The 24,663-nt window shown below is 45.6% G+C and overlaps 1 protein-coding gene across 10 annotated transcripts in view; it reads right to left on the bottom strand.

Annotated features, from left to right (window-relative positions):
• NLRC5 (NLR family CARD domain containing 5) overlaps positions 1-24,384 on the bottom strand; it is a 79,557-nt gene extending 55,173 nt beyond the window's left edge. For 4 of the 10 annotated variants that reach the window (XM_035713630.2, XM_035713628.2, XM_035713629.2 and 1 more), the window contains exons 1-4: positions 24,275-24,372; positions 5,360-5,461; positions 4,131-4,188; positions 750-1,056 (exon numbers count right to left, since the gene is read on the bottom strand). In XM_035713630.2, coding sequence (XP_035569523.1) covers positions 750-1,056; positions 4,131-4,188; positions 5,360-5,364 — 370 coding nt within the window. In that variant the 5' untranslated portion in view covers positions 5,365-5,461; positions 24,275-24,372. Of the gene's footprint in view, positions 1-749; positions 1,057-4,070; positions 4,189-5,359; positions 5,462-24,274 lie in introns of all 10 variants that reach the window. The other 6 variants (XR_007407273.1, XR_007407271.1, XM_035713625.2 and 3 more) reach the window with 5 other exon arrangements.
• Between the last annotated feature and the right edge of the window lie 279 nt (positions 24,385-24,663).

Consider the following 24,663-nt stretch of genomic DNA (forward strand, 5'->3'; position numbering starts at 1 on the left):
TCAGGCTTCATCCAACAGGGTGGGTCCTCAGCAGGGAGAGAAATAAGGTTGACATTCAGCAATCTGTGGAAGGCATAACCGGGGGAAGCAGTCGTGGGCAGAAATGTGCACGTATATGCAGGTCTGCACACGGACAGGTATGTGTGTGTGTATGTCTGCATGGGCATGTGTGTTTATGCACATGCATGTGTGATTATACACACAAACATGCACCGTGAACACCCTGCACTTCCTATACTCAGCCTTGTGCTAGAGCTTTTGAGTGGGTTCTTACTTCCTCTCCAAGAACACCGTTGCCCCTCACTGTTCTGCTTCCCCACGATGCTGTGTAAGCACAAGGTGCCAAGAAACATCTGTGGAACTGAACAGAGTTCAAGGCACATGCCCATCCCCAGAGGCTGGAGGGCTCTCCCCATGGCTGCTCCTGATCTTGCTGCAAAAAGAAACTTCTTAAGCATTGTGGGCTATTTGGAATTTCTTGGCAGAAAGGAGTCACTGGTCCTTTTTCTCCTTGTACCCAGCTTTTCCACGCAACTAGGGTGAGGCAAGGTGGAAGAAGGGGTCTTCTGGGTCCTCAGACATTTTGGTGAAACTAGAGAATTTATTGTGGAAAGGGCTCAGAAATAAATAATTTGTTTGGCTTGACCATGTCATCTTTGTGTGACTCAGGTGGGTCCCAGCCTGGGCCTCCCTGGCCCCCCATGATGGGGGGTGGCCGGCAACTCTGTGCCTCTCCTGCCTGCTCTTACCATCTCCATGGCCCCAAGTGCTCAGCAGTGGCACCTCCAGGTCCAGGGGCACATCGAGCTCCATGCACACACAGTGGATGAATGCCTGCCAAGTGGCCCGACCTTGGGTGTGCAATCTTCTGAGCTGTAGCATGACCCTCTGTGTGGTGTCCTGGGCCTCGTCCCCGGAGCTCAGGTCCATCTTGGGGAGGAAGAACTTCACCTTGGCATTCAGCCATTCTGGGTCTTTACTGAGCAGCCTCACGAGCCAGCTCCACAGGTTAGTGGTACCCAGCTGGAAGCTAACGTGGTCCATGAGGAGCTGGCCCTGCAGGGACAGAGTCGGCAGGTGAGCTGGGGAGCAGGCAAATTGGGTGACAAGTGAGGTGGATGGACAGGTGAGCAGGGGGACAACTCAACTGGATGGAAGGCAAAAGGGATAGTCAAGAACCATCTCCCACATCTGGTGGGGGCAGGAGCTAGGCAGACAGGTGGCTTCTTCATGGAGTCTCAATGCCTGTGCCCAGGGATGGGTTCCAGAGAACAGCCTGCTCCTTTTACACTCCTTACTGCCCGCTTAGTTGTGCCTGAGTCCTGGCTCTGAAATGGTCCAGTTCATCCCCTGTGGATGGTCCCCTAAGGATGCTTTATTTTTTTCTCGTTTCCATGGACCTATTTGTGCTGCTCTCTGTCTAAGCTAAGCTCATGGCAGAGACAACTGGTTGTCACTCCTACTTTGTTCTCCACTTCCTCTTTAGTATGAGAACCCCTGAATATTTCCTGGTCATCTGGAATAAAGTCTATTTCTCAGACTCCCTTGCAGTTAGAATAGGCCATTTTACTAAGTATTGGCCAATGGGATACAGACAGAAGTGCTGTATACCCTTCTTTGCTTCCTCCTGTTGGTTGGAATGTCAAGGTGATGGCTGAGCCTTGGGCAGCCTACTGGATCATGAGGTGGAAGCCAGTGCCAAAGAAGGCAGAGGGTAAGGCTTCCCACCTGTCCTGAACTTCTCTTACATAACAAGGAAATACATTTCTATTTAAAGCACTACTGTCAGAGCACCTGGGTGGCTCAGTCGGTTAGGTATCTGCCTTTGGGGTCCTGAGATCAAGCCCTGAGCAGGGAGCCTGCTTCTCACTCTCCTTCTGCCTGTCGCTTCCCCTGCTTTGTGCTCTCTCTGTGTCAAATGAATAGATAAAATATTTTAAAAAGATATTGAATTTATAAAACAAATAAACCACTTTTTTAAAGGGCTTTTTGCTACTCATAGTGAAATCAAATCCTAACTAATACAAAACATCTCTCTCTCTCTCTGCAAATTCTCCCCTTCTAAACTGGCACTCTCAAACAACCTGCCGGTAGGAGTACCAATATAAGGCAAGGGACACTTACACAGCAAAGCTTTAAATCTTTTTTTTCAAGATTTTATTTATTTATTCATAGAGACAGAGAGAGAGAGAGAGAGGCAGAGACACAGGCAGAGGGAGAAGCAGGCTCCATGCAGGGAGCCCGACGTGGGACTCGATCCCGGGCCTCCAGGATCACACCCCAGGCTGCAGGCGGCACTAAACTGCTGCGCCACAGGGGCTGCCCCACAGCAAAGCTTTAAAAAAATTAAAAATTGATTCAGCAATTCAATTTCTAGCACTCTAGCCTTCAGAAATAATTACGGCATACATAAAGATTTTACTTACAAAGCTGTTCACTGCAAGATTATTTGTAATAGATAAAAGTTGGAAGCAACCTAAATGTCCAAAAATTAAGGATTTGTTAACTAATTGGTGGTCCATCACGTGGTGGAACATATGTAACATTTCCAAATATACTTTTGCAGAGACCCGGCTTCCAACTCTGAAAAAAGTGGGAGGCTTACCCAGGAGAGCAGCCTTACCAACTCTCAGAGGCTGGGGCACAGAACTCTGTGTCCTGCAGTTCAGACTGTAGCTGCTCCCCTTGACTCCTGGCAAAGGCCTATTGGGCATGTGTCCTAGCCCCCTCTGGCCATACTTTGGCAACTGGACTAATAGCCACAGAGCTGTAGAATTTGTGAAACATGCTCACATGCATGGGGTAGGCAAGGATCACCATCCCACATGAATGGATGGGAAGACGAAGGCCAAGGGTATACCCAAGGTCATATTAGAAGTCCATGGCAGAGCCAGGCTCAGAACCGAGATTTCTTGCCTGTTGGGGAGATAAATTTCCTAGACCTTGGAGCCCTGGATGGCACCAGACAAGGACTAAGTCTCTGGACTCTGTGTGATCTTGGTAAGAGAATGTGGTTATGGCCTAGGGCACAGCTTCTCTTCTGGGCTACAGTGTTCAAAGTCCATGATGTGGCCATAAAGAAATAAGCCAGAATGGCAAGCTGCCAGGTAGAAGCAAGGAGTGTCTAGGTGTATAATTCTGGGGAAGTCCCTCGCCCTCAAACCTGTCCTCCTGCTAGTTAGACACAATGCCTTGGTTTCTACTATTGGTGCTTAGTCCCCTTGGGGAAAGCCATCACGCTTTTTAAGGATAACCATCAGTGGGAGAAAAAGCACATTTACAGTATTCTTGGTCATTGAGGCTCCTACAGAAAGTAGCCTTGGAGACAGAGGATTATAGTAGAAAGATTCTCAGCCCCAGAGTTAGGAGACTAGCATTCCTGATCAGCTCTGTACCTAATTCTCTGCAGTAGGCATTAGGGCTGTTCACAGATATTCTTTCTCCTTTTTCTAGGCCCTTGGTAGAAGAGCACTTCCCTGCCCTCTTGAAGTCAGGTATGGCCACAAAACTTGCTTTGGTCAATGAAATATGCTAAAGATTGACTCATGTCATGTCTGTGAAGAAGTATTAAGAGCCAATGTACGATTCACAGTGCTTTCTTTTTCCTCTACCACAGGGATCAGCAGAACTTGGCGGCTCCTGGCCGCAAGAGGATAATGTGGAACAGAGGTCCTAGTTGATTGACAGTAGATAAGAAGTAGGAGCAGAAGTAAGCTTTTGCTGTCCTAAGCCACTAGGACATTGGTGGTTGTTACTAAAGCATAAACTAGCTTATCCTAGCTGATATACTCATGCTCTGGCCTTGAGTAAGTCTACTGTCTAGCAGGGCTTCAGTTACACCATCTATAAAATGGGTAGACTGGATTCTGTCTCAAGGCCCCCCCCCCCCGATTTTCTGTGTCTGATGATTTTCACTCTCAAGCTGAATGGTGGCTAAAGGTAGACTTGTCATAGGAGGGGCAGCCCAGTGAGGTAAATCTGGATGGGAAGCAGTCTGGATAGGGAGTGGTAGGGGAGTGAGGGAATGGATTGGAGGGGAAGAGAGGAGGTAAAGGGTAGAGGTCACCTACTTGGCCTCCTGGTTCATCATAGGTATTCTAGGGTGTCAGCAGAGATGGTCTCATGAGTACCTGAGCCATGTCCTGCGCTCTGAGCTGGATTTGCAGGTTGTTTCCATAGCACAGGCTCCTAAAGAGAGGAGACAGGGCACTCTTCTCAATATTCCAAGTCCCAAGAGGAACGCTGTATGGCAGGCACCAGCCCTTACCCCTCTTCCGGAGACACCTCTGAGGCATTCGACCCAGAACAGTCCCCTTGCCCTCATGCACAGCTCTTGTTCTTCCCCAACCACATCTCCTTTTGTCCCCTAACTGTGCACAGCCCAACTCTCTCTGGTGTCACCTCCTGCCATATGTGGCCCAGAGGAAGCCCTTCTTCTTCCTCCAACTCAGACATTCACCTTCCAGTGATTTGTGGCATCAGAGTATGCCCATCGAATCCAGCAGACTTTGGACAATTCATTCAGATGATAATGGAATAATCCTCATCACTGATGCTAACTTCCTTTCCCAGTAAAACTCTCAAAAGGATAAGATTTGCTATCTTCTATTACATTTGAAGAATTTTTGAGGCAGTCAAGAATAAACATTTTTTAAAGGATTTTATTTATTTGAGAGAGACAGCATGAGAGAGAGAGAGCGAGAGCACACAAGCAGTGGGGGGAGGCGGATGAAGAGAGAGAAGCAAATTCCCCACTGAGCAGGGAGACTGACACAGGACTCGATCCCAGGATCCTGAGATCATGACTTGAGCCAAGGGCAGATGCTTAACTGACTGAGCCACCCAGGCACCCCAAGAATTAACATTCTCCTTAATGAGAAATCCCAGAGGCATTAATCACTGCTTCGTCAAGAACACAATGAAATGACACCCTGGCACACATGCCTAACAGAGATGTTGTCCAACAATACAGAAAGGACCAGAAGAAAAGTGGCTGGAAAGTACGTGGAAGGAAGGAAGAAAGGAAGAATGGCAAAAGATCAGCATGTGCACTGACTGTGTATCTATGAAGGGAGAGCTTTAACTGTGAAGTTCCAGGGATTTCAATAAATCTATGTGAATAGGGCGCCTTCAAACACGGCAGAGGCTAAGTCATTAGAAAGAGGAAAAGACAGGTTTGTGACCTCCCCCAACCCCACCCGCCACCTCCGTCTATACATGGACGTGTACAGTCTTAAATGTGACTGTATTTGGAGATGGGACCTTTGGTGTCTGAGTCATGAGGATGGAGCCCTCATGAGGGTTCAGGAATCTTACAGGAAGAGGCAGGGGGAGAGCCTGCTTCCTCTCTGCTCCCTACCTCATGAGGATACAAGGAGACGCTGGCCATTTCCAAAGGTAGGGTGTCCTCGCCAGCCTGGATCTGCTGGCATTTTGGTCTGGGGACTTCCTGTCTCTGGAACTGTGAGAAGTAAATGCATATTGTGTAAGCCACAAGGACAGACAGGACAAGTGTCTTATAGGCCTTAAATATTTCATAATAAACATTTTAAGTTAGAATGAGATCAAAACGAGAAAGTGAAGACAATTATATCACAGACTATTTGTTGGGAGAGGCAGACAGTAATGGAGAGGCTTCCAAACATCATAAGGCATCTTATTAAAGTGCCTAACATAAAACTTTATGGAACAGTATTAAAAATAGAAAAAAAAAATCAGCCAAAGGAATGGAATTGCTTTAAGCTACTTTAGCTTCATACTCATTTAAAACACACCAGTTAACCAATGGTATTAAAAGAAGACATATGGGGATCCCTGGGTGGCGCAGCGGTTTAGCGCCTGCCTGCCTTTGGCCCGGGGCGCGATCCTGGAGACCCGGGATTGAGTCCCACATCGGGCTCCCTGCATGGAGCCTGCTTCTCCCTCTGCCTGTGTCTCTGCCACTCTCTCTCTCTCTCTCTCTCTCTCTCTCTCTCTGTGTGTGTGTGACTATCATAAATAAATAAAAATTAAAAAAAATAAAAATAAAAGAAGACATATGGAAAAATACATAGTATTAACACACATGGTAATACAAGTGTTTTAAATTTAATAAATTATTTCTCAATTAAGTAACTGAATGAAAATGTTCTGTATGGAAACTAGGTGCCATCTCACACCCCCACCAAATGGCCATAATGAAGGAAAAAGCAGTCCAAGTGTCGATGAGGACGAGGAGAAATGGGAACTTTATATACTGCTGGTGCAGATGTGAAATAGAGTGGTCCCTTTGGAAAACAGGGTGGCAGGTCTTTAAAACGTTAACCACAGAGTTACCACATAACCCAGCAATTCCACTCCCAGACCTCTCTCCAAGTGAAATAAAAATAGACATTCACACAAAAACACGTATACAAATGTTTGTTTATCCACAATAGCCCAACAGTGAAAGCAATGCAAATATCCAAAAGCTTGTGAATGGAGAAGCAAAATATACTATGTTTATACAGTGTGATATTATTCAGCAATAAAAAGGAGCAAAGTACAGATACACACTGCAGCAAGGATGAATCATAAAAATGTTATACCAAGCATAAAAGCTCCCAAGTTTATCATTAAGTAAATTCTTTGTGCGTGTGTGTGTGTGTGTGTGTGTGTGTGTATTTGCATACACAGAGACCAGCTCTAGGGCTATAAAACAGTGACAGGATTTTGTCCAGGGAGGGGGTACGGAGGACTCAGGCAAAGAAGAACCCTCTACGCTACACTCTTTTGGACCAGTTTTACATTTAAACTTTTTAATAGGCACATTTTTATCTAAAAAAAAAAAAAAACATAAAGACATCTGCATTGAAAATTAGATGGGGCACCTGGGTGGCTCAGTCAGTTAAGCATCTGACTCTTTTAATTTTTTTTTTATTTATTTATTATAGTCACACAGAGAGAGAGAGAAGCAGAGACACAGGCAGAGGGAGAAGCAGGCTCCATGCACCGGGAGCCCGACGTGGGATTCGATCCTGGGTCCCCAGGATCGCGCCCGGGGCCAAAGGCAGGCGCCAAACCGCTGCGCCACCCAGGGATCCCAACATCCGACTCTTGATTTCAGCTCAGGTCATGATCTCAGGGTTGTGGAATCGAGCCCCACACTGGACTCCGTACTCAGCAGAGTCTGCCTGAGATTCTCTCTCTCCTTCTGCCTCCCCACAGTGTGTGCTCTTGTTCTTTCTCCCTCTCTCTCAAAAGAAAAATAAAAAGAATGCTCAAACATTAGTAGAGCACACAGTTGCAGATGATATTTTCCTGAACTTAGAAATCTGGTATCTTCACATTTAATTTAGTTTAGTTTGCTTTGTCTTTTTCTCCTTATTAGATTGGCCAGCAGCTGCTGTCTCTTATGTTTAAAAAGACAAAATGAGGGCACCTGGGTGGCTCAGCAGTTGAGCATCTGCCTTTGGCTCAGGTCATGATCCTGGGGTCTTAGGATCAAATCCCACATCAGGATCCCCACAGGGAGCCTGCTTCTCCCCCTGCCTATGTCTCTGTGTCTCTCATGAATAATAAATAAAAATCTTTTTTTTAAAAAAAAAGACAAAACGAAATTTTAATTTCTCTTTATTCTGTGGATTTTCTCTTTTTTAAGTTATACACACACACACACACACACACACACACATATATATATGTGTATCCTGACTTCTCTTCCCTGATTTACTGAGACTGTTACTCATTAAGTTTATAAGTGAGTCGATTGCTTAAGTCATTTCTAGTATTTCCATTCTAAAAAATAATAAGAGAAGACACTTTGGCCAATTTCCATAAGTTTATGTCAAGTTTATGTCAAATTTACATTACATTGTTAGTAGATTATAATGTTGAACTGAGTCATTTAATGGAGGGGTAAGTTATTCTTTAAATCTTTGCCATTAATTTTTTGTTTTACTCTACTATACAAAGAAATAGTCCCATGCAGTTTCTGCTTTGGGGAAATATGTTGAAATTTTCCTTTTTTGCTTGACATATGACAAATTTTAAAATATTCCATGACATTTGTAAAGTTCTTTTTCAATAAATACGGATTTCGATCCCCCAAATTATGTCAAAATAAACTCTAGATGGGGCCAATATTTAAATGCAGAAAGTTAAACTGTAGGAGTACTAGAAGACTAAGTGTTCAACTTACAATTCAGGAAGCTGTATGTTGAATTTTCTGCATTTTTCTATGTTATAATTTCACAACAAAGCAGTTAAAATTTTTTAAGTGCTGGAAGAAAACATGGGGAAAAGTTTTAAAAATAATTTCAGAGTGGAGAGGGTATAGCTGAGCATGACACAAAACTCAGAAATCATAAAAGAAAAAGGGAATGAAATTGATCAGCTATAAATTAGAACTTTTATACTGCCAAAGAGTACAACAAATAAAGTGAAAAGAGAAATGGCAAACTGGAAAGAATATCTGCAAGCTGTATCACAGAAAAGGACATGAATGTTTTTAATATACCAAGAATTACTACAAATCAATAAGAAAAGTAGACAAAAGAACAGTAGACAAAGAACAGAACTGTTTACAGACAAGGAAATAAGAATGGTTCTGAAGTGTACATGAAAAGATGCTCAACTTCACAGGAAGTGAAAGAAATACACATTAAAATTAAAAGAGATTATATGGTTTTTCAACTCTTAAATAGTCAAGGAAATTATATAGCTGGCAAAGTTATGCATTAACAGGCATTTCGATGCATCATTAGTGAGAGTGTATGGCAATAAAACTTTATCTATAAAAACTGCAAATGCCACATAACCACACCTTGCAATTCCATGCTCATGTATTTATTAATAATGTGCAAAATAACACACATTCAGGAATACTTAATGTGGCCTTGTTTATGGCAGTAAAAGATGGAAGAAACTCTAAATGACCACTGAAAAGGAACTGGTTAAATTATGGCAACAGAATTCCCCTCAGCCATTAAAAAGGAAGAGGCTGAGCGATGTGGGTTGATACAGTATGGCACTCATACCACATGTGTACATTCCCCTGGCCAGAGTTATTTCTAACACTCAGCCCTGGTCTAGCCTGGCCTGATTTCTGTGTAAACCTCCTATCAGCTTCCCACTGCCTCTCAGATAAAGTCAAACCATGTTAATACACCTGCCACAAAGTAGATACACGTTCAGTGGCCAGGAAATGTTCCAAGGATGAATAAACAAATGGCCTTTCATCACCTGGTTGCTGGCCACCTCCCGGCCCGGCCCTGGGACAGCACACCTATCCCACAGTGGATGGGGGATGGGTGTACTGGCTGCCGGGGCCGGGGTGGGGGGGGGGTGGGGGGGTGGGGGGGTGGGGGGGGGGTGGCCCGGGAGTAGCAGGTGAGTGACAGCGAGCAACATCGGTGTCTCTATGTGTGTACTCAAATCTACCAGGCAAGGTCGTTGGGAGATGAAGCAGGTAAAATCCCCGACATGGCATCTGGGCCACAAGAAAGGCTCTGAACATGTTAACTATTATTATAAATGGTGCTGCTGTTTGCTCTGTAACCTCAGCCCCCACCACAGGGTACAAGGAAGGAAGGGAGGGATGGTGGAGAGGACATGGTTTGAATCACAGACTTCTGATTGCTGTTCCTTTGGCTTCTTCCCTCTCCCTGACTTTCCCAGGCTTGGATTCTGGGGGGAACCCCCCAGGAGGCTGGGTAAACCTGTCTTGTTGTCCATTGGCTCGCTGGGGCTTGTCTCCTCATCTCTACTAGAGGGGCCCCACCTGCCTTTCCTGTGCTCGGGGGCTGGAGGGGAGAGGGGAGGGGAGGGGAGGGTCAGGCTGATGGAAGCCGCATCCCTATGGCACTGGCAGGCCTGGGTTCTGCACCTGGCTCCTGGGCCGGGGTGGGAGAAGAGGGGACAAGAAGGGAGCAGCTGAGGATGGCCAATGGGGAGAGAGGGGCAAAGGTAGAAAGGGCTCGAGTCTAACCTCAGAACCAGAAAGGCTGGTTGGTGGGGCCATACAGAAATGTCCCACAGGGGACGCCTGGGTGGCTCAGTGGTTGAGCATCTGCCTTCGGCTCAGGGAGTGATCCTGGGGTCCTGGGATGAGTCCTGCATCAGGCTCCCCGCAGGGATCCTGCCTCTCCCTCTGCCTATGTCTCTCTCTCTCTCTGTGTATCTCTCATGAATAAATAAATAAAATCTTACAAAAAAAGAAATATCCCATAAAACAGAAAGTGCCACTAAAGTTGGCTTCTCGGGACCGAGTGGACAGCCAGGCTTGTGGACTCTGGGGAAAAGCAGATCCACAGAAGCCACAAGTCCTCTCAGAATGCCCCACGCCAAGCCCTACCGGGGGTGATGACAGCGACCTGGGGCCTGTGCCCTCCCCCAGGGCTGGCCAGCTTCCATCCAAGGCTTCAGGGGAATGCGGCTCTGGAAAAGACCTGGCTGCACGGTCCATGCCAGGCCCATTTTATAGACGGGGGGTGGGGGTGGGTGGGGGCTAAGACACTGCTGGCACATACAACAAATAAGAAGCAAAGGCAGGGCCAGACTGACCGGATGGGCTCTTTCTGGAAGATGCAGCCCCACCCCAGGAATGGCCCTCCTTTCAAGCACACCACTTCAGAAAGATGTTAGCAGCCATTTCCTCCCTCACCCACAAAAGCTGGTGGAGCAGGTGAGAGGGGTCCTTAACACAGCCCATTTCCGCAGGGTGGGGGGTAGGGGGGGTGACGATGTGGGTTGCCTGTTCCTTGGGAAGCCATCATCTTCATTGTCATCACAATGGCAGGGTCCTCCAGGACTTATACTTCATCAGGGCTTTACCAATGCTGAAACTGAGGTTCCCAGCGGTGAGGGGATTTGCCTGGTCACTGCTAGAGAGCCCCAGAACTGGGAGTTGAACAAACATCTCTAGGCCCTGCGGGCCTCTGGGGGATAGGGTGCATAGTGGGGGGCGGAGAGGGATCCAGAGAGGGAGGCGCAGCCCAAGTCTGGGGCTCAGGTCCAGGCAGTCCTATCCCACATCCAAGAGGTCTCCCTCTTTCTCATTGCAAACTGCGGGATCTGGGTCCCAGCCTACATCACTGGTTTTAAGTCACCTCTTTCACCACCACCACCACCTTCTTGCTCAAAAGGCTTGGTCTTTCCACCAAAGGACCTCCCCAGGGTTTCCAGATGCACCCTCTGGGACCAGGGTTCTCTAGAGCCAGCCGGTGACCAGGTAGTGGCCTTGCCTCTCCTGCTCAGCCCTGGTGGTTTGGGCCCAGCTCCCACACGAAGTGGCTGGTGAGGCCTCCATGAGAAGGCTTTCACCTGACACGTTCCTGGGTCTCCAGAGCAATCTCCCAGGATCTTCCAGGCCGGGTCTGGGGTTCCCAAACTTGTTTGCACATTGGAATCATCTGGTGGGGGGGGGGGTGGCTTTCAAAAATTCCAACGAGCTGCATCCTGAACCAATCATAGCAACATCACTAGGGGTGGAACGAAGCCTCTGGAAGTTCCTCAGGTGATTCTCCAGTGCTGACAAGCTTGGGAACTAATGTTCTAGGCATAACGACACCCAGCTCCCCATTCCCAGCTGGAGGAGACTGGTTCTGTGTTCCCTCACCCTTGGCACTCTACTTCTCTAGCAAACCAGAGGCAAGTGATTCTTGCCCTCTGAAAGGCTGGGGGACAGGAAAGGCACCAAGATGGCCTTATTTAGATGAAGCCCTGTGGGTGTCTCCCAATGACTAACACTTCCGCCTCTGGCCTGTTCCTTGGCACCTTGCACCCCAGCTCTGTGGCTCTACAGGATGCTCTCATACAGGCCCAGGCTCAGCACAGCTACACCCAACTGGAAACAAAGCCAAGTCTGGAAATCCCCTCTTTATCACCAACCATGCAGTTGGTAAGGATCCCGGAGGAATATGGTTTTGGAGTCCTAGGGGACAAAGTTAGGCAGAGGAGGGAAAACACCATATAATCTCACTTCCATGTGGAATCTAAAAAACCAAACCAAACCAACCAACCAACCACCCTAACAAACAAAAAATACAGGGAACAGATTAGTGGTTGCCAAGGCATGCTAAGTGGAGGGTGAGAGAAATGTGTGAAATGGGTCAAAAGATCTAAATTTCCAGTTATAAAATAAGTATATCATGGAGATGTAATACACAGCTGGGTGACCATAGTTAATAATACTCTATTGCAGGGGCACCTGGCTGGCTCGGTCGGTGGAGCGTGCAATTCTTGATCTCCGGGTTGTAAGTTCAAGCCCCATGCTAGGTGTAGAGATTACTTAAAAAATTTTTTTTATATCTTTAAAAAATAATATTCTCTTGCACATTTGAAGATTGTTAAAAAATAGATCTTAAAAGTCCTCAACACTAGAAAAAAAAATTTATAACTATGTATGGTGACAGATGTTAACTAGATTTATTGTGGAGATCACTTTGCAATGCATATAAAGATCAAACTATTATGTCATACACCTGAAAACTAATATAATGTCACATGTTAATTATGTCTCAGTGAAAAATGGAATTTTCTTTTTTTTAAAGAGAGAGAGAGTGGGCATGGGGCAGAGGGGCAGAAGGAGAGAGAGAGAGAGAGAATCTTAAGCAGGCTTCATACCCAGAACAGAGCCCGACATGGGGCTCGATCTCACAACCCTGAGATCATGACCTGAGCTGAAATCAAGAATTGGACATCTAATCAACTGAGCCACCCAGGCTCCCCAAAAATGAAAAACTTTTTAAATAAATAAATAAGACCTGTGCTGAATTCAGAGACTTTTTCCTAATTGAAGCACAATACTACCTTCAACAAATAATTTTCTTTCCAAAGGAAATTACCATCTCCACAGAGCTTTATTATTTTTCTGCTTACAAAATATATAATCAGTCATTTGAAAAGTTCTAAACATAGCAGAAATATAGAACTTGAAGTTTATATCTCATGATTTTATCCTTTAGGGAGAGGTACACAATTTCTAAGATGTTTTATCCACACTTGAGGACATTTTTGCCTGATCTGAGAGTCAGAGTACCAATTCCTTGAAACTTTTCTAAAAGACATCTCGCATTTAACTTTGTTTTCTTTTTTTTTTTTTTTAACTTTGTTTTCTAAAGTAGTGTTCACCATGAACAGAAGATAACCCTCCAAAAAAAGGAAAAAACCAAACAAAGTAAACAAAATAACACTGTTGAAACAGAACCCAGTGTCACTGCCTGCCCACAGCTCTGACCCGGGGCCTGGCCTCCAGTTGCTGAAAAGGAGACCAAAAAGTGTGTGAAGCATTAATTAAGCACCAACTGACACTTTCTCCTTGACTAATGTGGAAGGATTAAAGAGAACGAAAAGATTCAATTTACATGAAGGCCCTAACTGTACATCTCCTACAACCATCTTGTTGACTTCTATTGGATAAATCTCTGTTCAGGAAAACATTAGCCCATTCATTTCAAGAAGGGGATTCTGAGACCCAGAAATGCACAGGACACCTTCAAGAACTCAGGGAAAAGTCTACCATGAAGACACATAAGTCAGCAAGCTATTTCTCTCTACAACCAGATGCCACAACAAGGTCTGAATGCCTCAGAATCCCAGCTCCCCATGGTTTGAATGGTCCTTCCACTTTGCCATGAGGGGCAGAAAGAACCACCAAGGCAAGAGGCTGATGGGGGTTTGGAGTTTGGTGATGGTACAGGCTCCATCCATCTACCATGGAGATGGTTGCTGGGGGCATGATGCAACTTCCCAGATGCCTGCAGCCTCTGCATCTGCACAGTATTGTAGGAAAGAAATTTAGAAATGTGGTCTCAAATACTTTAAAAAAATAAAACTTGAGGAGAGGATTCTGGGAAGATGCCAGAGTAGGAAGCAGTACTTTGTCTCTTCCACTGAGACGACTGCATAGGTATAATCTGTCTAATAGAACTGTTCTGGAACTCTGGAGACTTTGAATGCTTGCTACTTCCAACAGAATGCCTGGGTGGTAAATTGTGGTTATTTTTGGTCATTTCTAGCTCTAAGCCCAGTAGCAGCTATCCATACCCCAGACCTAGCCACATGGGAGACCGCTGTGCACATGTTGCTGGGGCAGCATGCACACAGCTTATAAGAATTGGGGTGAGTAAAAAGGACCTTGTTTTCCAAATATTGGAGATTTGTGCTCTATTTGCTGATTATTGCTTCTGATCACAGAGGTGCAGAAAGAAAAGGCAAGCAGTCGTTGTTGCTGTATTTCCCCTCATTGCTGCAAGACCCTCTCCAGTTAAACAGTCAGGAGATTAAAAGGGCCAGACCCCATGGTTCCCACCATTATTCTTCCCTTTTCCCCTTTCTGGAGCTAGACATTAAAGACTAGGACATTCAAAAACAACTGTATATAAGGAGAAAGTTAGAAAGTGACCACATATGCCCAAGGAAAACTCAGAAAAGATACAGAAAGACATTAAGTTTACACCTCAGACTGATCCTCGGCACAGACAGTCCACAGCAATGGAAAAACCAAAGGAATAACAAAAACCCAGCAAACTGTGGGGAAAGGGAGAGTCTTATTTCCAGAGTTATCACATTATTATATTCAAATGTCCAGTGTTCAACAACAATAACAACAAAACCACAAAGCATATGAAGAACAGGAAAATATGACTCATTCAATATGTTCATTGATTCAAAAACCAACAGAATTGCCCTGAGACTTAGTGGCAGACCTTTCAGACAATGACTTTAAAACAACTGTCTTAAAGAGGCACCAGCCTGGCTCAGTCAATACAGCATGCAAGTCTTGATCTCAGGGCTGTGGGTTTTATCCTCACACTGGGTGCAGAGACTGCTTAAAAAATAATTTTTAAAAAAACTGTCTTAAATGCTCAAAGAACTAAAGAAAGAGAAGGTGAGGGGCACCTGGGTGGCTCAGTGGTTGAGCATCTGGCTTTGGCTCAGAGCGTGATCTGTGATCCCGGGGTCCTGGGATTAAGTCCCGAATTGGGCTCCCTTCAGGGAGCCCGCTTCTCCCTCTGCCTATGTCTCTGCCTCTCTCTGGGTCTGTCATGAATAAATAAATAAAATCTTTAAAAAATTTTTTTGTAGCTAAATGTTTACATTTTTAAAAAATTTCCTTTTGTGTATATTCTATAGCTATGTTCTTTGTGGTTACCATGGGGATTACATTTAACATCCTAAAGGTAAGAAAAAGAAATATAATGCATTTAAATCAGAAAGAAGTAAAATTATCTGTCTGCAGATGGTATATATACAATACTCTTATACGCAGAAGATCCTAAATTCTACAGAAAAACTGTTAGAACTAATACATGAATTTGGCAAAGTCACAATATACAAAGCTGACACACAAAAATCAGTTGCATTTCTATACACAAACAATGTCAAATCTAAAAGGGAAATTACAAAAAGAATTCCATGCACAATAGCATCAAAAAGAATAAAATACTTAACAATTAACCAAGGAGGTGAAAAATGTGTACACTGAAAACTACAAAACATTGCCACAAGAAATCAAAGGCATAAATAAATGGAAACACATTATAGGTTCATTGACTGGAAGACTTAATACTGTTCAAATGTCAATATTATCCAAAGTAATATACAGATTCAACACAATCCCTACCAAAATTCCAATGATGGGATTTTTTTGCAGAAACAGAAAAGCCCACCCTAAAATTCATATGGAATCTCAAGAGACCCCAAATAGCCAAAATGATCCTGAAAAAGAACAAAACTGGAGAACCAATAGTTCCTGATTTCAAAACTTACTATAAACTAAATCAAAACAGTGGTATTGGCAAAAAACATAAAGCCAGTTGACTCTTGAACAAGATGGGTTTGAACTGTGAGTCCAGATTTAAATGAAATTTTTTCAAGAAATACAGTACTATAAATGTATTTTCTCATCTTTATGATTTTCTTAACAAAATTTTCCCCTCTAACTTCCTTTATTGTAATGATACAGTATATAATACATATAACATGCAAAATATGTGTTAATCAATTGTTATTATTGGTAAGGCTTCTGGTCAATAGTCTGCTATCAGTAGTTAAGTATTAGGAGAGTCAAAAGTTATATATGGATTTTTGACAGTCTGAGGGTCAGCACTCCTAACCACCATGTTGTTCAAGGCTCAACCACATAGACCAATTAAAATAGAATAGAAAGCCCAGAAATAAATCTTTGCATATATGGCCAAATTATTTTTGACAAAGTTGCCAAGACCATTCAATGGGGAAAGGACAGTCTTTTCAATAAATGGTGCTGGGGAAACTGGCTGTCCACATGCAAAAGAATGAAGTTGGAACCTTCCGTTACACTACATACAAAATTTACTCAAAATGGATTGAGGACCTAAATATAAGACCCAAAACAGTAAGACTCTTAGGAGAAAACATAGGACAAAAGCTGAACCACAATGATTTGGCAATCAACACCAATATATATACACACACAGAAATTGGACTCATGAAAATTCAAAAATTTTTTTGCATAAAAAGATGCTATCCACAGGGTAAAAAGGCAAGCCACAGAATGGGAGAAAATATTTGAAAAACATGTATTTGACAAGGAATTTATAATCAAAATATACAGAGAATGCCCACAGTTCAGTAACAAAACTAAATGCCTGCAACTGAATAACAAAAAGACTAACAACTCAATTCACAAATAGGCAAAGGACCTGAAGAGATATTTCTCCAAAGAAGATATACAAACGGCCAATCAGCACATGAAAGATGGTCAGCATCATCAATCCTTAGGGAAATGCAAATCAAAACTACAATGAGAGGCGCCTGGGTGGCTCACTCCATTAAGCATCTGACTTCAGTTCAGGTAAGGATCTCAGGGTCTTGGGATCAAGCCCATGTCATGTTAGGTTCCCTGCTTATGGGGGAGTCTGCTCTTCCTTCTCCCTTTGCCTCTGCCCCTCCTCCCACACGTGTGTGCATGCTCTCTCTCTTAAATAAATAAATGAAATCTAAAAAAAAAAACTCTACAGGGGCACCTGTGTGGCTCAGTGGTTGGGCATCTGCTTTCGACAAAGGGCACAATCCTGGGGCCCTGGGATCAAGTCCCGCATGGGATTCCCCGCAGGGAGCCTGCTTTTCCCTCTGCCTATGTCTCTGCCTCTGTGTGTGTGTGTGTGTGTCTCATGAATAAATAAATAAATAACTACAATTGAGATTGATACCACCTCACACTCATTAGGATGGCTACTATCAAAAAAACAAAAAACAGGAAACAACATATACTAGGGAAGATGTAGAGAAATTGGAACCGCTGCGCACTCTCGATGGGCACGTAAAATGGTACAGCTGCTGTGGAAAACAAGATGGTGATTTCTCAAAAAAATTAAAAATAGAATTACCATATGACTCAGCAATTTCACTTCTGAGCATATACCCAAAAGAACTGAAAGCAGAGGCTCAAAGAGATATTTGTATATTCATGTTCATAGCAGCACTATTTGCAATAACTAAAACATGGAAGCAGCCCAAGTGACCATCAATGGAGGAATGGAGAAGCAAAATGTGGTCTCTTCATACGATGGAATATTATTCAGCCTTAAACAGGAAGGAAATCGTGTAATATACAACATGGCTAAATCTTGAGAATATTATGCTAGATGACATAAGACTGTCACAAAAAGACAAATCCTGTATGACTGCACTAATATGAGGTACATCGAGTACCAAATCCATAGAGACAAGAAGGTAGAATGGTCATGGCCAGGGGCTGGGGGGAGAGGGAATGGGGAATTATGGATAATGGGCATAGAGTTTTGGTTGTACAAAATGAGAAGAGTCCTGGGGATGGGCAGTGGCGATGGCGCACAACAATGTGAACGTGCACAATACTATTGGATATTTTAGGTGGTTACAATAGCGAATTTTATGTTATGTGCACCTTAACTCCATAAAAATAAAGTCTATATATTCCTGTAGAAGTCCATGTTGAGAACCCAGCCTAAGGAAACAATCCAGAATGTGAGCAAAGCTCTAGCTACCAGCAGGTTCATCACAGCACTGATGTCAGCAGGGGCAGCCCTACCTTTCCTGATACAAACTGGCTCAGACGTCAAGCCATCTGAAATACCATGGCCTCTGGAAGGTTAGCCGCGCCCCCCGCGCCAGGCTCTGCCCAGGGCAGGGATGGGAGGCTGTAGTGACCAGGTCCCCTCTGGTGGAGGGGCTCCTGCTGCAGGTCTGGCCTTTTTTTAAATTACATGCAAAAAATTCACTCGCAATAAGCGTTCAAGCTCAGAACAGCTCTTCCTCTCCCACTTGTTCCTTCCTTTTTTTCTCTCTGCTCCTTCTCTCTCTCTCTCTCTCTCTCTCTCTCTTTTTTTTTTTTGCCATTGCCTCTGCCCTATTCCCTCTTCCTCCAGACATCATCATGGTACATGGCCCCCCGCCTCACACCTCTCAACTGTCCCGGTATCCCTTATGGGAAGGCCATGCCTGGCCTCTCCAAACACAACCATTTCTGCACCCTGGGTGTGCCTACCGCCCTCCCCCGCCAACGTACCTTATCTTTCTTCACTGCAGTCGTATCTCTGTGTACCTGTTTATTCTCTGTTCCTGTTGGCACATCAGTGAGGCTTTCTCATGTTCTCAGCTATAACCCAGTGCCCAGTGCAGGACCTGACATGTTCTAGAAACTCAGCACATGTGTGCTGAGTGGGTTAACGATTGCTGGGCGGAGCCAGGTGGGAAACTGTGCTATCAGTACCTACCTTGTGGAGTAAGGGGCATCATTCCCCCAAAAATGCCCTTTGGTCATTCTACCTCCAAGAAGTTTCTGGGGGGGGGGTCTCCTCCCTGGGATGTCTAGCCTCTCTCCACCTTCTCTCTCTTCCTCCTCCTCTTGGGACCCAATACAGCATCCTACCTCTAGCACCCCGACCCCACTCACATGCTCCACTCAAAGAGTCTGCTCTGCCCATCATATCCCCGTCCCTGCTGACCACTTTGCATGTGGGCCCCACCCATCCCAATCCTATCAAGATATTTTCCCAAAAGTACTTCCCTTCTTGAGAGGAATCTAGAGGGAAATATGGAAACAATTAAAATGTCACATTTTGGTTTTTATATAAAACAGAAGAGGGGTGCCTGGGTGGCTTGGTGGTTGAGCAACTGCCTTTGGCTTGGGTCATGATTCCAGGGTCCTGGGATCAAGTCCCGTGTCGGGCTCCCTGCTGACAGCCTTCTTCTCCCTCTGCCTGTGTCTCTGCCTCTCTCTGTGTCTCTCATGAATAAGTAAATAAATAAATCTTAAAAAAAAAACACAACAGAATTAAACAGTCTATGTGTAGTAGAAGAGAACAAGACTCAATCTAGATGCTTAAAAATGTGGATATGGTTTCATTATTCTATGGACAACACTGAAGCCACTTAAAATGCCAGTATACTCATTACAAAGAGTGAATTTCCTTAATATGTACAGTGCTTTTACAGCTAAATAGGAAAAAGACCAACAACCCAATGGAAAAGTGGAAAAAGAATATGAATAGACAGTCTATGAAAAATTAACTACAGGGATCCCTGGGTGGCGCAGCGGTTTGGCGCCTGCCTTTGTCCCAGGGCGCGATCCTGGAGACCCGGGATCGAATCCCATGTCGGGCTCCCGGTGCATGGAGCCTGCTTCTCCCTCTGCCTATGTCTCTGCCTCTCTCTCTCTCTCTCTCTCTCCTCTCTCTCTCTCTCTCTCTGTGTGTGTGTGACTATCATAAATAAATAAAAATTTAAGTTTAAAAGAAAAATTAACTACAAATGACCCTTAAATATTTGAAAGGATAAGAGAAATGGGGGGAGGGGGGATACACCTTTATTCATCTCCCAGATGTGCAAATATGGAAAAGTTTGATAACATGCATGTTGGGGTGGGTGTGGGAAGCAGGTTCCCTCACACGTAGCTGTTAGGAGTGAAAATTAGCCCAACATTTAAGGAAAGTAATTTGCCATATTTACCAAAGTTCAAACTGCATATTCGCTTTGCAAATTCACTCTTGGATGGTTTGTTGTTGTTTTTGATGTTGTTGTTTTTTAAGATATTTGTTTATTTGAGAGACAGAGAGAGAGAGAGAGAGAGCAAGCTCATATGTGTAAGCAGGGGGGAAGGGCAGAGGGAGAAACAGACTCCCTGCTGAGCAGGGAGCCCAACACTGAGATCATGACCTAAGCCAAAGGCAGGCACTTAACCCGACTGGGCCACCGAGGTGCCCCTCCTGGTTACTTTTCTTTCTTTTTTTTTTTTTTAATTTTTATTTATTTATGATAGTCACACACACAGAGAGAGAGAGAGAGAGAGAGAGAGAGGCAGAGACACAGGCAGAGGGAGAAGCAGGCTCCATGCACCGGGAGCCCGATGTGGGATTCGATCCTGGGTCTCCAGGATCGCGCCCTAGGCCGAAGGCAGGCGCCAAACCGCTGCGCCACCCAGGGATCCCGTTACTTTTCTTAAAGACTTATTTTTACATAGGCAAACATGATGCTTAAACAAAGATATTCACTACAACACTGTTTGGTATAGCAAGAGACTGGAAAAAACCTAAATGCCCCAAAATAGTTAAATTAATTATGAAACAACCATAGAGTGAAATGCTCTAGAGCTGTTAAAAAAGAGAAAAGCAGATTTTGTTTTTGTTTTGATGTAGAAAGATTTCCAAATTACATTAAATTTTTTAAAAGATTAAAAAACACTATATAGAGTATATCACCATTTGTGAGAAGGGGGATAGATTAGATATAGATATAGATATAGATATGGATATATCCATGTTTCTAAAGGCCCACCTGGACTCTCTTTGGAAGGAGACATAAGAACCTGATAACACTGGTGCTTTCAGGGAGGGTAATCAGGTGGCTGGGAGATAGGGGAAGGAGGGAGACTTACTTTCATTATATATCTATTTGTATGTTTTATATTATTTTATTAAATGAATGTATTAGCTAATAAAAATGAAATAATTTCAAAAATGATATAGGCTATACTTTTTCTTTAATACATAATTCCATTTTATTTAGTTTAAAAAGTATAATTTCATTTTTTTGTTTTTATGTATGAGTCCATTTAAAAATACGAATATACACAAATAGAAAAAAGACTGGAAGTAAACCAAAGTGAAAACAGGTCATCTGAGGTTAAGTGAACATTCCCTCAGGCTCTCTGAAGTTCTCCTTTGCTGAATGTCAGAGGCACCTCAGCGAGAAGGGCTGCTAAAAACCTTCCTGGGGAAGACTCTTGTATCTAAGAACTTATTGGAAGACTTTGGAGTGACCCACAGGATGAAGTAGGAATCCCATTGCAGGGTCAGTCTTGAAACAAGCAGGATAAACAGTGAACTCACGGTTCCCCAGGACTCTCATCTTTCCATCCCAGGAAAATGACTGGTTTCAGGCAGTCGTCAACTAGGGAGAAAGGGTGACCACAGAGCAGAAGAAGAGTCTGGGACCAGAGATGGCCAGAGGAACTAAGTTCACACCCAGCTTCACCCTCCAGATTCACAGAGAACTAAGGAACACTTAGGGCTTTCCAGAGGAACAGAATGGGGGTTCATGCCAACTTTACCCAGCTCTCATGGACCCACAAACCCCCAGATAGCATATGGGTCACACAACCATGCCCATTTTATAGGTACCAAGTCCCACACATAACCAAGTGCTTGCCTGCCCCATCATTTCTGTAATGGTTTTAAATACAGTGCATTGAAGAAGCATGTTCTCCGGGGTGGCCAGAAGGGATCAAAAATCTTCCCTGCCCCAGACAGCCTACACCAACAGCCAGACTCGTCAGTTTTTCTTCACAAATCCTCTAGGTGTTTTCCTCGCAGGCTGAGTTTCAGCCAAGGTAGACTTGGGGCTACCAGCCAATACTCAAAAAATAGATCTGGCAAAGGGCACCAGTAGTTTATATCCTCAGAATACCTACAAAAAGTTTTTACAAAGTATTGGCACACGTATTAATTTGCTTGATTCTTAGTCCAACTCTGGAAAGCAGAAGAGTGGTTCTGGGCTGGCGAATTAGTTTCCTAGCTTGGTTACAGTTGTAACAAAGTACCCTCAGGAGAGGATCCTTCTTTGCCTTTTCCGGTTTCTGTGGGGCGCTGGCAATTCTTGGGAGCTCCTGGCCTTAGAGATGCATCATTCTGATCTCTGTCTCTGTTGTCACACAGCTGTCATCTCATGGTGTGTCTCAATCTTTATAAGCTGACCTCTCTCTTGCAGGGACACCAGTCATACTGAATTAAGGACCCACTTAGTCTGGTATGATCTCTTCTCAATTAATTACATCAGCTATGACTCTATTTCCAAATAAAGTCACAATTCAGAGATAAAGAGGGTGAGGACTTCAACATATCTTTTTTTTTTCTAAAGATTTTATTTACTTATTTATGAGAGACACAGAGAGAGAGGCAGAGACACAGGCAGAGGGAGAAGCAGGTTCCCTTTGGGGAATCTGATGTAGGACTCAATCCCAGGACCCCAGGATCACGACATGAGCCAAAGGCACACACTCAACCGCTGAGCCACTCAGGCGTCCCAACATATCCTTCTCGGAGTCACAATTAAATTCATAACAGACGGGAGATATATACTAAAAAGGTCTGTGGGATTTTCCTCAGGGGGAGGAGGTAAGTGCCTTGGGGGTACAGAGAGACTGAGACGTTCTGAGAGAGGAGACAGTCCGGTCACCCAGCAAACACAAGGCTGCAACAGGCCCTGGTCCACCTGCCTCCCATAACTGGGTGCCAGTCAAGCTACGGGCGGTGCTTTGGAGACAAGGCAGGTGGACACGATCAAGGGCCGGTCCGCACTACAGCTCAGCAAGCTTGGAGCAAAGCACGACGGAGAGAAGTCCGCATGCACTTTGAAATAATCAGCTTTCCCTCCCGTTCTGTTCTCCAGTGGGACACCAAGCCGAAGGCTTTTCTGGACTTAGTGCTTCTCGGAGAGAAGGAAAAGCAGTCTGGAGGGAGGAAGCTCTAGGTACTGGCCTAGGTACCTTTGGTACCCCACCTCCCGACCCCCGGGTTTGGGAAGCTAGGAAGTGCTTGTTTTCAAAGTTTAAGTCTGCAAACCCCTAATCTTTTAAAAAGGAAATGGAAGAACCCTCAACTTATAAAACGGATGTAAGCCATGCTGAGACCACGAGAGGACCTCTCCCATACCTCCCTAAGTGATTAGCTCAGCAAACTCCAGGTCCTGGCCTCCTGAGTGAGAAAAATGGTTGAAAATCACAAGAAGTGCAAAGAGCAAGTACCAAAATAGCGCCCATGCCTTCACTCTATTAGGGGGTTAAAATGCTCATCGGACATAGTCTGTGGAGATCTGACATTAAGAAATTATTGTTAGGGAGCCCTGGGTGGCTCAGCGGTTGAGCACCTGCCTTCAGCTCAGGGCGTGATCCTGGAGTCCCGGGATCGGGATCGAGTTCCGCATCAGGCTCCCTGTGTGGAGCCTGCTTCTCCCTCTGCCTGTCTCTCTGCCTCTCTCTCTCTCTGTATCTCCCATGAATAAATAAATAAAGTCTTTAAAAATAATAAGAATAATATTAAGGTAGAGTCGTCATGTTATATTAGTCTCAGGTGGACCCTGGGGATTCCACAACTGTATAGACATGTAGCTACCCTCTGCCACCATACAGCACCTACTCTAATACCATAACATAACGCCTAGAGTTCTTCTGCTGTACCTTCCTCTCTGATTTATTTGGCAACTGAAAGTTTGCACCTCTCTGGAGGTCGGATTGACATACAAAGAGTGGTGGTTGTTTAATGTACACGGCCTGAGGAGCCTAGAGGTAAGCGTACTCTGTGGTGACCGTGAGCCTCTCCCTCGGCTCCCCGATTTCCTCCTGCCCTCCACGACGATGCGTGCGGGTAAGGCTAGGCTCCGCGGTGCACAGCGGACCTCCAGGGCTGCCCCATCCTGTGTATCCCACAAAGTTTGTGCCTCTCGATCCCCTTTATCTAGCTCACCCCTCCCCGCCCCCATTCCCGCTGCTATAATTCTTCAAAAAGCGATGCAAAGTTAAAGTTCCGGGAGCGTGGGGAGGGTGGGGAGCAAGGGGAGCGCCCCGCGCCCGCCGCCCCTCGGCCCAGGTGACCCCGACCTGCCCCCCGCTGCGGCTCGCACCCCCGCCCCAAACCCCGCCGGGCAGCGGGCGCCCCATCCGTCCGCGGGTCCGTTAGTCCCTGCACCCTGCGCCCATCCCGCGGCCCCGGGCCCCGCGCCCAGCGCCCTCCGGCACCGCGTCCCCCCGCACGGCTCGCCCGGCCCGGCCCGCAGCCCCGGGGCCGCCGCCACTCACCCGCCGCGCTCCGGCCCCGGCGCTCCCTCCCCGGCGCTCAGCTCTCGAAACTGAAAGCGGGCGGGGAGCAGCGGGCCGGGAGCGGGGACCGGCGGCCGCTGCCGGGAAATCACGTGGATTCGAGACGCCGCTGCCGGCGGGGGCGGGGGAGCGGGCGCGGGCAGGGCCGGGCGGGGCCGGGCGGGGCGGGGAGCCAAGACCCCGGCCCCCCACGCGCGGCCCCGGGAGGCCAAGCTGAGGCGGAGGCGCGCGGCCAGGCGGCCTGGGTCCCGCGGGAGGACGCGCCCGGAGCGCAACCGTCCTGGCCTCGTGGGCCGCGGGGCAGGGCGCGGGGCAGGAGCGCGGGGCAGGAGCGCGGAGCAGGAGCGCGGGGCAGGGCGCGGGACAGG

This window comes from Canis lupus, chromosome 2 (assembly GCF_003254725.2).
Source record: "Canis lupus dingo isolate Sandy chromosome 2, ASM325472v2, whole genome shotgun sequence".
NCBI lineage: Eukaryota > Metazoa > Chordata > Mammalia > Carnivora > Canidae > Canis > Canis lupus.